Source organism: Zalophus californianus, chromosome 5 (assembly GCF_009762305.2).
Source record: "Zalophus californianus isolate mZalCal1 chromosome 5, mZalCal1.pri.v2, whole genome shotgun sequence".
Classification (NCBI taxonomy): domain Eukaryota; kingdom Metazoa; phylum Chordata; class Mammalia; order Carnivora; family Otariidae; genus Zalophus; species Zalophus californianus.
The window spans coordinates 115,305,937-115,317,994 of record NC_045599.1 but is presented as its reverse complement, the minus strand read 5'-3'; the positions used below and the strand labels follow the sequence as shown (position 1 = coordinate 115,317,994).

Genomic DNA, 12,058 nt, shown 5'->3' with positions numbered 1-12,058 from the left:
ATCTGTATGCTCTTTTTAGGTCAACATACTGTCTATGCATATGTAATTGAACAAGTTAAATCTAATAAGAACATGCAAGTTACATCACTATTTTCACTGGTATATGTTATAAAATATTAAGAAATTATGATCTTTAAAACCATCTTCCCAGAAGTACTGGGGAAATAAACCATGGATTAAAATGTGACCCTACGTTCCTCTAAGCAAGATGACTTCATATATAACCAAGTATAAGTAAAATTTAAATGTTTTGTATGGTCCTAGGGTGAAAATCTAATTACAATCAGATTTTCCAAGTTTTAAGGGGCTACAGTGGATTCAGGACCAATAAATGTATTTAAACAGGGGCAAATATAAATTCATATAATTATGTTTGGATCTTAAAATTTTTTAATGGCTATTGGTAGCACGGCCAGAAGATCCAGCCATCTACCACCTAAGATCTTTTAGGTACTTAGAATATCTAATATATTTTGCAATCCTAGATACATGCTTTGATAAACCCAGCTAAAACAAAAGCTGTGTCACTTGCTATTAAAAGACAAATTTTTACACATATAAAAAAGTCAAATAACAATAATTGTTAGCTTTCCCCTTTCTTTCGGCTGTTTTCCTTGGGGAAAAAAGACCTGAAGGGGAGGAAACAAACTTTCCCTCCAGCACTTTAGTATACAAGCACTGTATCCACCTCCCTGAATAAAGAAGAAATAAATTCAACTTTGGAACTCTGCCATTGAGTGGCGGCTCCTGCAAAGGGGACAGTTTGCTATTAATTGTTAATGTCGTCTGCCATTAGAGGGCACTAAACAACTCTACATTATATGCTGCGTTGGAGGGAAGAGAGAAAGGAAGACGGGAAAAGAAAGAGGGGAGGGGGAAAGGGGGGAGAGTTTGAGCAGACTCGGGGGTAAGGGAGGGAAAGAGAAAAGAGAAGGGGTGGGCAGACGGGAGGGAAGGGGAAAAGAGGGAAGAGAGAGAGAGAATGAATAAATCTGGAAAATTTAAGAAGGATGTGAAGCCCCCCAGAGCCGTCTGAAGTCACCAAAAAGCCAGCCCCCCACCCACGGGCCGCCCGCACCCCTCCTCTCCCGTCCCCAGGACGGTAATTATAAAGCGAAAAGCAGCGGCGAGGTCACCCGTTTTTACCAGCCTGCTGCACCGAATGCGCGCGGTGCAGGTGCGCCGGCCGCGGGGCTTTGTGATTCATGCCCACTTTCAAAGGGGGGCTTGGGCCCGTCTGAGAGGCACCCAAACAACTGTCTTCTAATATTAGCACGGCTGTATTTCGGGATCTATTATAGTCTGTCCAGACAGATCCCATTGTAATGGGATCTTTTATTAAAAGATTAGCACTATCTCCTGCAGTTGGTGGAAAAAAATCTGTTATCACTGAGTTATTTGCAGTTGTGGAGGGGGGGGGTTGATGGAAGATGGGGGGTGGGAGGGCGAGAGGAGGAATGGGGGGGCGGTCTGGCGGGGGGAGGTTTGAGGGAGGGCGAAGAGGGGCGGATTTGAAATCCGTAGAAGAACAAATCCCAGTGACCTGCGAATATCCAAGAATTTAGTCTGCATACTTCGCTGTCTGTTGTCCTTCGGGCTCCAGAAGCGAAAAGAATGGAAATTTAAAAGGCAGCTTTGGAATAAACAATATAGCATTTTCCGTGAAGTAATCGTTTTATATAAAAGGAAATATCGCCTCCTCAGTTTCATTCAGCGGTGCCAAAAATGTTATAAATGAGAGACCCGCCAACTTTCAGCGAAGAATGCCAGGCACTGTGCTTAATAAACTGAGGCTACAGAAGTTCATTATCGATGTTGCAATCTTTTTTATTCCGCGAACGGAGGAGAGAGAGAGAGAGAGAGAGCGCGAGAGAGCGAGAGAGCGCGAGCCGAGGAGACTGGGAGAGACCGACAGAGACACACAGGACAGAAACTGGGGAGTCTCCGAGCCGTGGGGGGGGCAGACCGCCTACGTCGGCGCCCCAGCTCCGGGCTCCGACTCCAGACGCCGCGAAGTGAAAGGGGAGAAAAGAAAGGGAGAGGGCGAGACTGTGACGGCGAGGTGGGGGGGAAGGCTGGGCCTGAGGTGTTAAAACAATTTTTTTTTCTTGTGACTCGTCGAGACCAAGGGCCGCCTCTCGGCCCCTCTCAGCCAAGGTGGAAGGCGCCGGGGCTGGGGGTGGCCGCAAAGTCAGGCAAGCACGGACCCCAGACACAAAACCTCAACGGTCCCGCGCGGGGGCTGCGGGGGCCTAAAACTGCCACGCGCCCCAGCGAAGCGCCGGGGCCAGCGCACTCCGACCCGACCGCGAGCGGGCTATTTCAGCAGCTCCGGGCTCTCAGGGCGTTTGCAAAGTCTTTCTGGAGCCGAGGAGCGATGGAGCAGAGACAAACTCCCAGGTTTCCCCCACACACACACCCGCTCCGCCCGCCGCCTCCTCCTCCAGCGCCCCCACCGCGCCCCCCCTCACACACACACACACACACACACACACACACACACTCACACACTCACACACCCGCCACCCCGGGCGCGCCGGCGTTGCCTGCGAGCGGCGGCGTACAGGACTTGAAGTGGGTGTTCTTCCCCACTCCCCACCCCCGAAGCGTCGCCCCCACCCCCCGCCCCTCCGCCTTCCCCCTCCCTCTCCCTCCTACGCAAATAAGAACTCGGCGATTCCCCTCCTGCCGCTTTGATTTCGGGCACCTCCAACAGATAATTGGGAAGGGTTTCCAGAAGGTGGGAAATGTCACCTGATTCACACTGAACTTTTAAAAGCTCCCCACCCCCAAGGAGCCGCGCACACCCTTGCTCGCGGCCGCCCTCCCATTGCCCCACACACTGGGAGACCGCCCACCGCAAACCTCGGAGACCCCCGTCTAGATTTAAAGCGCGGCTGCGCCCGGCTTCTGACGTCCATTGAATCGCGCGGGCGGCCGGCGGCGAGCGCGGGGCTGCGCCGGGATCGCTGCGCCCTCCGCCGCTCGCCTTTGCGACGCGCGCCGCTCGCCCGAGCCACCCGCCGCCGCGCCCGCTCCCCGCGCCGCCGCGCTCCTCGCCCCGCGTCTGCCCCCAGGATGGTCGGTCCCAGGCACCAGCCCGGCGGGCTTTGCCTCCTGCTGCTGCTGCTCTGCCAGTTCATGGAGGACCGCAGCGCCCAGGGTAAGCGAGGGGGGATGCGCGGGGAGGCCCGGCTGCGGGCAGGGGTTTGTACTTTTCTGTGGTCTGCGCTGGGTCTGTTCTAAGCAACGCTGCTCTCGGAAGATGTTGGACCAACTTAGCGACTCCAGGATGGAGCGGAGTGGGAAAACTGAAGGCAGTGACACTTCAGGACTGCCAGCCGAGTTTGGAGCTCGAGTAAGGAAAAGCAGTAAGCTCGAGTCTCTCTCAGTAGTTAGGGTTAGATGCTCCAAGTTCTGGACATAATGAGTTTAGATGTTATCTCCCCTGTTTTGGCTCTGAAGAAGGGGACAAGCATCAGTAGCCTGGAGATTTCAGTCGATCCATTTACCATCTAACCTCTTTTCCTCCTACATCTTTTGGATACTTTAAAAAATGACTGGGGGATGGGGAGAGATACTGAAATTTCTTTGGTGGCCGGGGGACGTGGTTTCAGCAACTTTGCCCAAACTTGGAGATGTGGGTGCTGAAAATTTTAGAGGGAAGAGTAGCTTTCTGCCTAGTGGATGCTTCTTCCAACCCCCTCCCCCCAAACCCCGCAAAAAAAAAAAAAATTACCCCGGTGTGTTTTGAGTTTTAATTTTTTTTTTCTGTGCCTCATTCCTACGACTAACTTTATGTAGAACAGCGAGGAGCTCACAACTTATTTAAATTCTGAGACGCATTAAGAGCAAATTTCTAAAGTTTGGGGGGTTTTTTATTAAATTTATTTCAATTAGTCTTGGGGCACAATTTTTTTTAAATAATAATATATTGCGGTTCAATTATTGTTCATATTATATAGATGATTCATAAGAAGTCTTCCTGACCAAAATCCTAACATGAAAAGGGGGGAGGAAGAAGGGGAAATTACTTGCAGAGATTGCTCGGTAGGAATGAGATAGGTGTATGTTACTGTGAAATAGTAGGAAACCTCCCCCTTTTCTTTTTTACCCTACACTTTTCTTCAGACAGACCTGTAACTTTCCTTGCTCTAGCGTTAACGTTTTGAGTATGTTGTAAACTGTTCCCCTGGGCACTGCCCCCTCGCCGTCGGCACCGCACTACTCTGAGTTGCCCGCCTTTCGGGGCGAGGCGCTGCCTAGGTGCCGCGGACGTGGGCGCCGGGGAAAGCAGCCCTCGGAGATTTCGAAAGATCGCGGTGGCCGCGGGCGTCCTCTGGGTCTGGCGGATTGCAAAACGGGCCGGGCCGGCTGGCGGGCGGGCTGCGCCTCGAGGCCGCACAGGGCAGCTCCGGGCAGGGCCCGGTTGCTTTTTTGCTTTCATTTTTCACAAGTGCCTTGTGCTTGATCTGTTCTGTTGTGTGTGTCTGTGTCGGTCTCTCTTTCTCTTTTCTTTCTTCCTCTCTCTCAAGTTCTCCTACTTTCTTAACCCCTGTCACAAATAATACCAGTACCGCCTACATGAAACCGACATGTAAAAACATCCGTCGCATCCTGTTTTTGTCAGGTTCTTTAATCTGCTCTTCGAGTCGCTGCAGGTTATGAAATGGGACGAATAAAAGTAAACAGTCTAGTAAAAGTCAATGCAAGCTGCACGTGTTGTGTCTGGGTCACTGGTAACTGACATTGATATGGCTGGGGCGCTCTGGCTTCTCTCTCTTGCCTTGCTTCCCCCTCACCCACCTCCCACCTCTTCAGCCGGATTTTTCCCCCTCTCTTCCCCCACCTCTTCACTCCCTTCGATTTATTTTCTGCTTTTCTCTCCCGTCTCTCTCTACTCCTCCACACTCACTCCCTCCCCATCCCCGCTGGGTCTCCTTCCCTCGCAGGCTCACCGCCTCCCTCCCCCTACCCTGCCTCTCTCTCACCCACCTCCCACCCCTGTCTCCTCGCAGCTGGAAATTGCTGGCTCCGCCAAGCAAAGAACGGCCGCTGCCAGGTCCTGTACAAGACAGAACTGAGCAAGGAGGAGTGCTGCAGCACCGGCCGCCTGAGCACCTCGTGGACCGAGGAGGATGTAAATGACAACACGCTCTTCAAGTGGATGATTTTCAACGGGGGCGCCCCCAACTGCATTCCCTGTAAAGGTAGGACTCTTCCTCCCCAGTTGTCAGGGCCTCGGTAGAGGGCGTCTTATCCTCGCCTTCCCCATTGCCCAGCTGGGGTTTGGGACTAGGAGAGTTTTGTTTGCGGGTTCCATCTTCCCCCAGCCCCTGTAAGCCTTTCTGGTTGAATCTTGGCTGTTACACACCACACGCAAAACACGGTTCCCAGAGGTTCCCCGACTTACTAGCCAAGTGCGGTGGTGAAGCCAGCACACTCGCCCTATCTGAGAGAGATTTGGGTCTAGGGTGCAGGCCACTGTCCCCCCCCCCACCCGCCCCCCACCTGCCCCCTCCGCAACTTCTAGGAGAGAGCTGGACCCCTCTGGTGGAACTCTTGGCCACAGGGTGGTACCAGGCCTCCACAGCCCTCCTGGCTCACCTGCATACTGCCTGGCCCAGGTTTTTATCCGTGTCTGTTTCCGCCTCGTAGAGACCTGCGAGAACGTGGACTGTGGCCCTGGGAAAAAATGCCGAATGAACAAGAAGAACAAACCCCGCTGCGTCTGTGCCCCAGATTGTTCCAACATCACTTGGAAGGGCCCAGTGTGTGGGCTGGATGGGAAAACCTACCGCAATGAGTGTGCGCTCCTCAAGGCCAGATGTAAAGAGCAGCCGGAACTGGAAGTACAGTACCAGGGCAAATGTAAAAGTAGGTCCGACCTGGCTCCCCTCCTACAGCTTTCTCCCCTGAGGTGGACCCACTGGAAGACCCCTGGGGGACGGTATAGTCCACTCTTAAGAGCCTAACCATAATGATGATGCAAAATAAAGTAACCCTTTTTTATATTCTGAAGACTTCATAAGAACACTGAGGGGATCGACCTAGAGTCGTAGATTTTCTCTTGAAAACCACAAGGCTCCCAAAGTGCTTTTTGAAAAGCTGGGTACTTCCCTTTTATGATATCCTTGATAATACCAAATGCTCACTCCCTAAGGGCCAGGAAGCGCCTATTATTGATGTGTGTTTCCCTCTTTATTTCAGAGACATGTCGGGATGTTTTCTGTCCAGGCAGCTCCACATGCGTGGTGGACCAGACTAATAATGCCTACTGTGTGACATGTAACCGGATTTGCCCAGAGCCCACCTCCTCTGAACAGTATCTCTGTGGGAATGATGGAGTGACCTACTCCAGTGCCTGTCACCTGAGAAAGGCTACCTGTCTCCTGGGCAGATCGATTGGATTAGCCTATGAGGGAAAGTGTATCAGTAGGTATTCTGGATTAAGGAAGGAAAAATGGAAACAGGATCAGAAAGGCTAGTTGTAGTATTAAAACCGTGGAGTTAATCAATGAATAAGCCTAAAGCCTCTCCATAATGCATGGTTTCACCAAAGGGAGAAATACTCTCCAGTTTGGGTAAACTGTGGTATCCACAGCATTCCTCAGGAAAACAGTTATCTTCCAGAAGCATTGGCATATATGTTGAAATGCCAGCAAGAAACAGGAAACAATTTTCTGTCTTAGGAAACTTAGAACTCATTCAATTTTACACATATTTTAGGTGCTAGACTTGCTGGAAGCAAGAAATAATTGCTTAACAGTTCCTAAAATCTGTTACCAGATTCTAATAACTGATGGAATTTTTATTTTGCAAAAGATCCCACTTGTGGGAAATAAATCAAATACATATTTAACTCAAGAATACTGTGATAACCTGTTCCCCAGAAATACCATTTTCGTGTACTAAAAGGGTATGTAGGAAACGTGTGCATTTGAGTTTCCATTTTATAATCAAGCATTTTTGCATAATATCTCCATTATCCTATTAGTGAGTTGGTATTTATTGACAGGGGACTAAAGTAAGGGAGAAATGGGGAAAAGGGGAAATCAGTTTGCTCATCCCAGGCGTCTTATATCCTAGAAGCAAAGTCCTGTGAAGATATCCAGTGCACCGGTGGAAAGAAGTGTTTATGGGATTTCAAGGTTGGCAGAGGCCGGTGTTCCCTCTGCGATGAGCTGTGCCCTGAGAGTAAGTCTGAGGAGCCTGTCTGTGCCAGCGACAATACCACTTACGCCAGTGAGTGTGCCATGAAGGAAGCTTCCTGCTCCTCGGGGGTGCTGCTGGAAGTAAAGCACTCCGGATCTTGCAACTGTAAGTGCGATTTTAACCTTGCTGCCATTTGAGGCTTTCCCAGGCAAGCCCTAGGGAATGAATGGAGATGTAAAAAGCACAAAAACCCTCCAGTAGAAGCCCATTTCTGTTAAAATTAGGTAACTGCTAGATTTCACCAGCAGTTCAGTGGTCCACAGAAACATTTCCCTGGAATGTTTCTGGCTTTAGGACTTGTCCAGTGATCATCAACGGGCTTGCCTCTAAAAACCTACTTCTAGTCGTTTGCCCCTAATTCTTTGGCTTTAGTCATGTGCTTTGCCGTTTGCTTTATTAACACTTGAATCTAAACTAACTGCTTCAAAAGTCTTTTTTTTTTTTTCTTTTTCAAAGACAGCTTTCTGTGATCACACACAGGCGGCTGCTTTTCGCAGTTGCCTCTACTAACTCTGAATTAAGGACCCAAAGCAGTTATACCTAGAACACAAGAGCGCTTTTTATCTAATTTCAGGAATCTGCCCGTAAAACCTGAGCCATTGATTCTTCAGAACTTTCTGCAGTCTTTGACTTCATAGATTATGTTTAAAACAAACAAAAAAAAATTTTAAACTTATTGCATAACAGCAGATGCCAAAAACAAAGCATCTCACTGCAAGTCACATAAAAATGCAACGCTGTAATATGGCTGTATCAGAGGGCTTTGAAAACATACACTGAGCTGCTTCTGCGCTGTTGTTGTCCATATTTAAACAACAGCTCCCCTGTATTCCCCCATCTAGCCATTTCGGAAGATACCGAGGAAGAAGAGGAAGATGAAGACCAGGACTACAGCTTTCCTATATCTTCCATTCTAGAGTGGTAAACCCTCCACCAGTGTTCAGTGTTGACATAGCCTTTGGCAAAAACAAAAAAAAGGGGGGGGGGAGAAAAAAATATATTGTCCATACTGTAAATAAGTGTATGCTTATTTATTTGGGGGGAAAACTATACATAAAGGACTTTTGTCCTAGAGCTCGCTCCCAGGCCACCTTGTTACTCATTGGACCAGGAGAGGCAGTCGTTGTGAGGTCTACTGGATGAGGCCCATAGTTGAGACTTGTAGACATTTATTTATACTGTGTCATGTTTTATAATTTATACATAAAATGTCTGGTTGACTGTACACCTTGTTTTTGAAGAAATTTATTCGTGAAAGGAAGAGCAGTTGTTATTTATTGTGAGGTCTCTTGCTTGTAAAGTAAAAGCTTTTTTTTTTCCTTGTAAACCATTTAAATCCATTCCTGACTTTTCACTCACTCACCTGTCTCCCTTCAGTTCACTGTTATTAGACTCCTTTCCACTTTAACAAACTTGCATGTCAGTTTCTGTCGTGTTTATTTATTGGATTCTCTGCTGCCTGTTCTGTACGTACATGATCCCTCGGGTTTTGTTTACAAGGAATCTTGACTGACCAAAAGGCGTGATAACTGACTCAACTAGAAGGTACAGAGGATACATCTTTGAGGAAACTCCTAGTTTAGCTCTCTTGTCATGATTTGTGAGAGAAAGGGTGATAGTAATGTTAGAATTCTCAGAATATACTTTTAAGATGTTACAAATCCAAAGAAATTGAGTGATATGGGTATCTGGAGACTGAAGGAAGGGAATGCTATACATTGAACCTTTTGTTAGGTGTTTCCTTTAAGCTAGTGTGCTGTACCTCCAATAAGTTCTTTTTCAAACAGTGTGTCACTAAAAGTTATATCAAAGCTTTATCAGTTCAAGTTTCTTGCTTTTCATACTTTTTTCTGATGCAATTTTATATTTTCAAACATGGCAAGTTAAATATAAATTCATTTAAATATATAGTTTTGTACTTTTCTACCATGTAAATGTGCAATGTATATAAAAGTTATAATGTGTATTTGTAAATAAATGATGAGTGAAAAAATAAAAAAATTTTAAAAAGCCAATGGTCTCACTTGTTGATAATGTGGAAGAAGTTGTTGGGGCTTTTGAGTTAAAGTGCATACGATACATTTGCTGAAAAGTAGAGTGAGCTCCAAAGTGAGGTAAATTACCAATCACTTCAGTGGAGTCTGAAGAATAAAGGGATCTGAGGTCCAGCAACCCCTCTGCAGGAGTGACTCCATACCTAAAAACACCATCATCTTTGCTGTCCTTTTGTAAGCTCCTCTCCATAGCCAAGGGAACCCTTTATCTTCCTTCATGTAAATGAAATGGATCTTAGATCTTTAATTAAACGGCACATCCCAAGGAAAAGTGAAAATAGACTAATACTTGACAAGCACATTCTAGAAATCAGAATATCAATTACAGAAATAGACGTTACAGGGTTAGAATTCTGGGGACTTGGGGTGAGGATGGGGCAGAAGTGGATTTCCACAATGACCTCCATGGTTCATCGGGATTATGTAATGACACTCAAGAGAATGTGTGTCAATATTTTGCAGCTTATATTAAGAGCCAAGTCCCCCACATTATTAGAGCCTAGTCCCTGTAATACATAATAATGCAAAACTAGATAATACAAATTGTCCAATGAGTGCTAATTCATTGCCTAAGTATTAAAAATACCAAAGGAATGAAAGATGCAAAGAAATGAGGACTGGGTCTGTGGGAGGGAAAGAGCAAAGAACAGTCAATATTGCCAACATTGCTCAACTAATAGGATCTTTCAAAACCATGACCCAAGATCTTTTTAAAAATTTTGTCTCTTTTCTGAAAACCCTCGTATTCTAATATAACTATTAAAAATGATTGTAGGGGACTCTTGGCTCTCAACTGTGGTCACCAAATTTGGTGGAGGCCAAGGGGCCTCTTAGGTAGGGAGTTTAAATAATGATTGGGAACCTGTTCGCCTTCAGCCCCAGCTTCCCAGAGAAAGGTGAAAGGGAGTTGCAGAAGACGAAACAGACTGCCATTAACCCTGGGGAAGACAAGGGTCATAACTTCAGTGCCCAGAAGCTACTGGCGTGCCACTAGGGATGGGCTCTTGGGAAAGGAAAGAGCAGCAGATTTAGTTTCACAGCCCTTCCTGGAGTTGATTTGTGACTTTGTCATGGGATGCTACAGACATTTTAAAGCTGCCATTGACGATCAGAGTAAAAACATCAGATTTAACAGGGACCCATGTGTGTCTTAGTAAGGGGGAGTGATAAACTCAACATCTTGCCTTTTAAACAACATCCTGATTATTTAAAATTTTTTATTTTATATTTGTCAGCATCAGTCATTCCTCTTACATACTAGACAGTATCTCATTTTCCTTCTTGGAGTTCCCTACTTTTTCAGTAATCCTGTATTTGATTAATTAGAACCAAAAAAATAGAAGTCTCTTCTAAAATTAAAATTAGATTAACATCATGAGGCTATAGTTCAACTATGATTTAAAAAGTCTTTTAAAAAAAAGTAATTCACTTAGGCATACAATATCATAGAAACAGTTACTAGTAACTAGCTAACTAATTAAAACTAGTTTTAATTAGTATGAACAAATCCTAATCATCATTAGAAATTATAAGATACCAAGTAATGAAAAAATCTATCAGAAGTCTAATTTTCATCAGATGTCCACCCAAATTAAGACTTTTACATACTGTATGAGTATGGCTTCTAGACTATAGCAAAAATGAAATCTGGCATAATCAGAACTATTCTCAAATGTGACAGCTAAATGCAGTAACTGACCTTAGACTGCATCCTGTACCCAAGGAAGAAAATCCTATAAATAACATTAAAGGGCCAATTGACAAATTGGAATACTGTCCATAGATTAAAGTATTGAATTACTGTTGAATTTACTGAAATTCACTACTGTAATGTGGTCACAAAAGAGACTATACCTACACTTAGGAAATACACACTAAGATATTATAGAGAAAGGGCCAAAAAGTATGTGACTTACCCTTAGAGGATTTAGAAAGAAAAAATATAACATTATGGTTTTTTTCCCCATACGTATTCTGAGAAAGCACACAAATGATAAAAGAATTAGAGTAAAATGTTAACAATAAGTGAATTTGAGTAAAAGGTATATGGGTATTTTTAATGTTGTCTTTACTTTTGCAACTTGTCTGTAAATTTGACATTATATCCAAATAAAAAGTTTAAAAATCTAAAAAGTCATTCTCAAGGAGAGGTACACAGTAGACTGCTTCTTGCATTCTCTAGGAAAGCAACGAAAATACTAGAGTCATTTAAAAAATTCTTTTCTATGACCATAAGTGTCTGAAAAATAATTCCAGTGACTTTACCAAGGCTACCTGAAGAATCAAAATTGGCAATGAGAGTCCATGGCACTTAAACCATACCCAAACTGAGACACAGCCTTTTCTTTTCTATAATCCTCTTAAAATTTAGGGTGATTAGTAACTTTACTAAAACACTGTAAATGCCCTAAAGCCCTGGTTTTTTCCACTGCTTGCTATATATTATTTGCACAAGTAATTTAATCGCTCTGTGCCTCAGTTTCCCCATGTCTATAGTCAGGATAATGAAAATGTCTCCCTCATAATGCTGAAAGAGATAAGATGTGTAAAATGGTTAGACGGGTGCCTGGCACATAAAAAAAAGTCCGTAAATGAGTGCCCTCTAAGATTATAATAATTGTTATTAATTGGGGCACCTGGGTGGCTCAGTCGTTAAGCATCTGCCTTCGGCTCGGGTCATGATCCCAGGGTCCTGGGATCGAGCCCCCACATCGGGCTCCCTGCTCCGCGGGAAGCCTTGCTTCTCCCTCTCCCACTCCCCCTGCTTGTGTTCCCTCTCTCGCTGTGTC

General features: G+C 45.5%; 1 protein-coding gene across 3 annotated transcripts; it reads left to right on the top strand.

Moving 5' to 3' along the window:
- The first annotated feature begins 2,695 nt into the window (after positions 1-2,695).
- Positions 2,696-9,224, top strand: FST (follistatin). 3 transcript variants are annotated; one of them, XM_027606937.2, is made up of 6 exons: positions 2,696-3,163; positions 5,019-5,210; positions 5,659-5,877; positions 6,211-6,435; positions 7,093-7,320; positions 8,058-9,224. In XM_027606937.2, exons 1-6 carry the CDS (start codon positions 3,079-3,081, stop codon positions 8,138-8,140), a joined length of 1,032 nt encoding a protein of 343 aa, XP_027462738.1. In that variant the 5' UTR covers positions 2,696-3,078; the 3' UTR covers positions 8,141-9,224. The 3 variants fall into 3 exon arrangements, with proteins under 3 accessions (XP_027462738.1, XP_027462739.1, XP_027462737.1); XM_027606938.1 differs by lacking the exon at positions 8,058-9,224 and adding an exon at positions 7,790-7,866 and having other exon boundaries at positions 7,090-7,320; XM_027606936.2 differs by having other exon boundaries at positions 2,698-3,163; positions 7,090-7,320.
- The last annotated feature ends 2,834 nt before the right edge of the window (positions 9,225-12,058 follow it).

Bases quoted from the DNA above. Each gene is read 5' to 3' on its own strand.
- FST (XM_027606936.2), top strand. From the start codon at position 3,079: ATGGTCGGTCCCAGGCACCAGCCCGGCGGGCTTTGCCTCCTGCTGCTG. The intron at 3,164-5,018 runs GTAAGCGAGGGG...GTCTCCTCGCAG, and splicing joins GGAGGACCGCAGCGCCCAGG to CTGGAAATTGCTGGCTCCGC. The intron at 5,878-6,210 runs GTAGGTCCGACC...TCTTTATTTCAG, and splicing joins GTACCAGGGCAAATGTAAAA to AGACATGTCGGGATGTTTTC.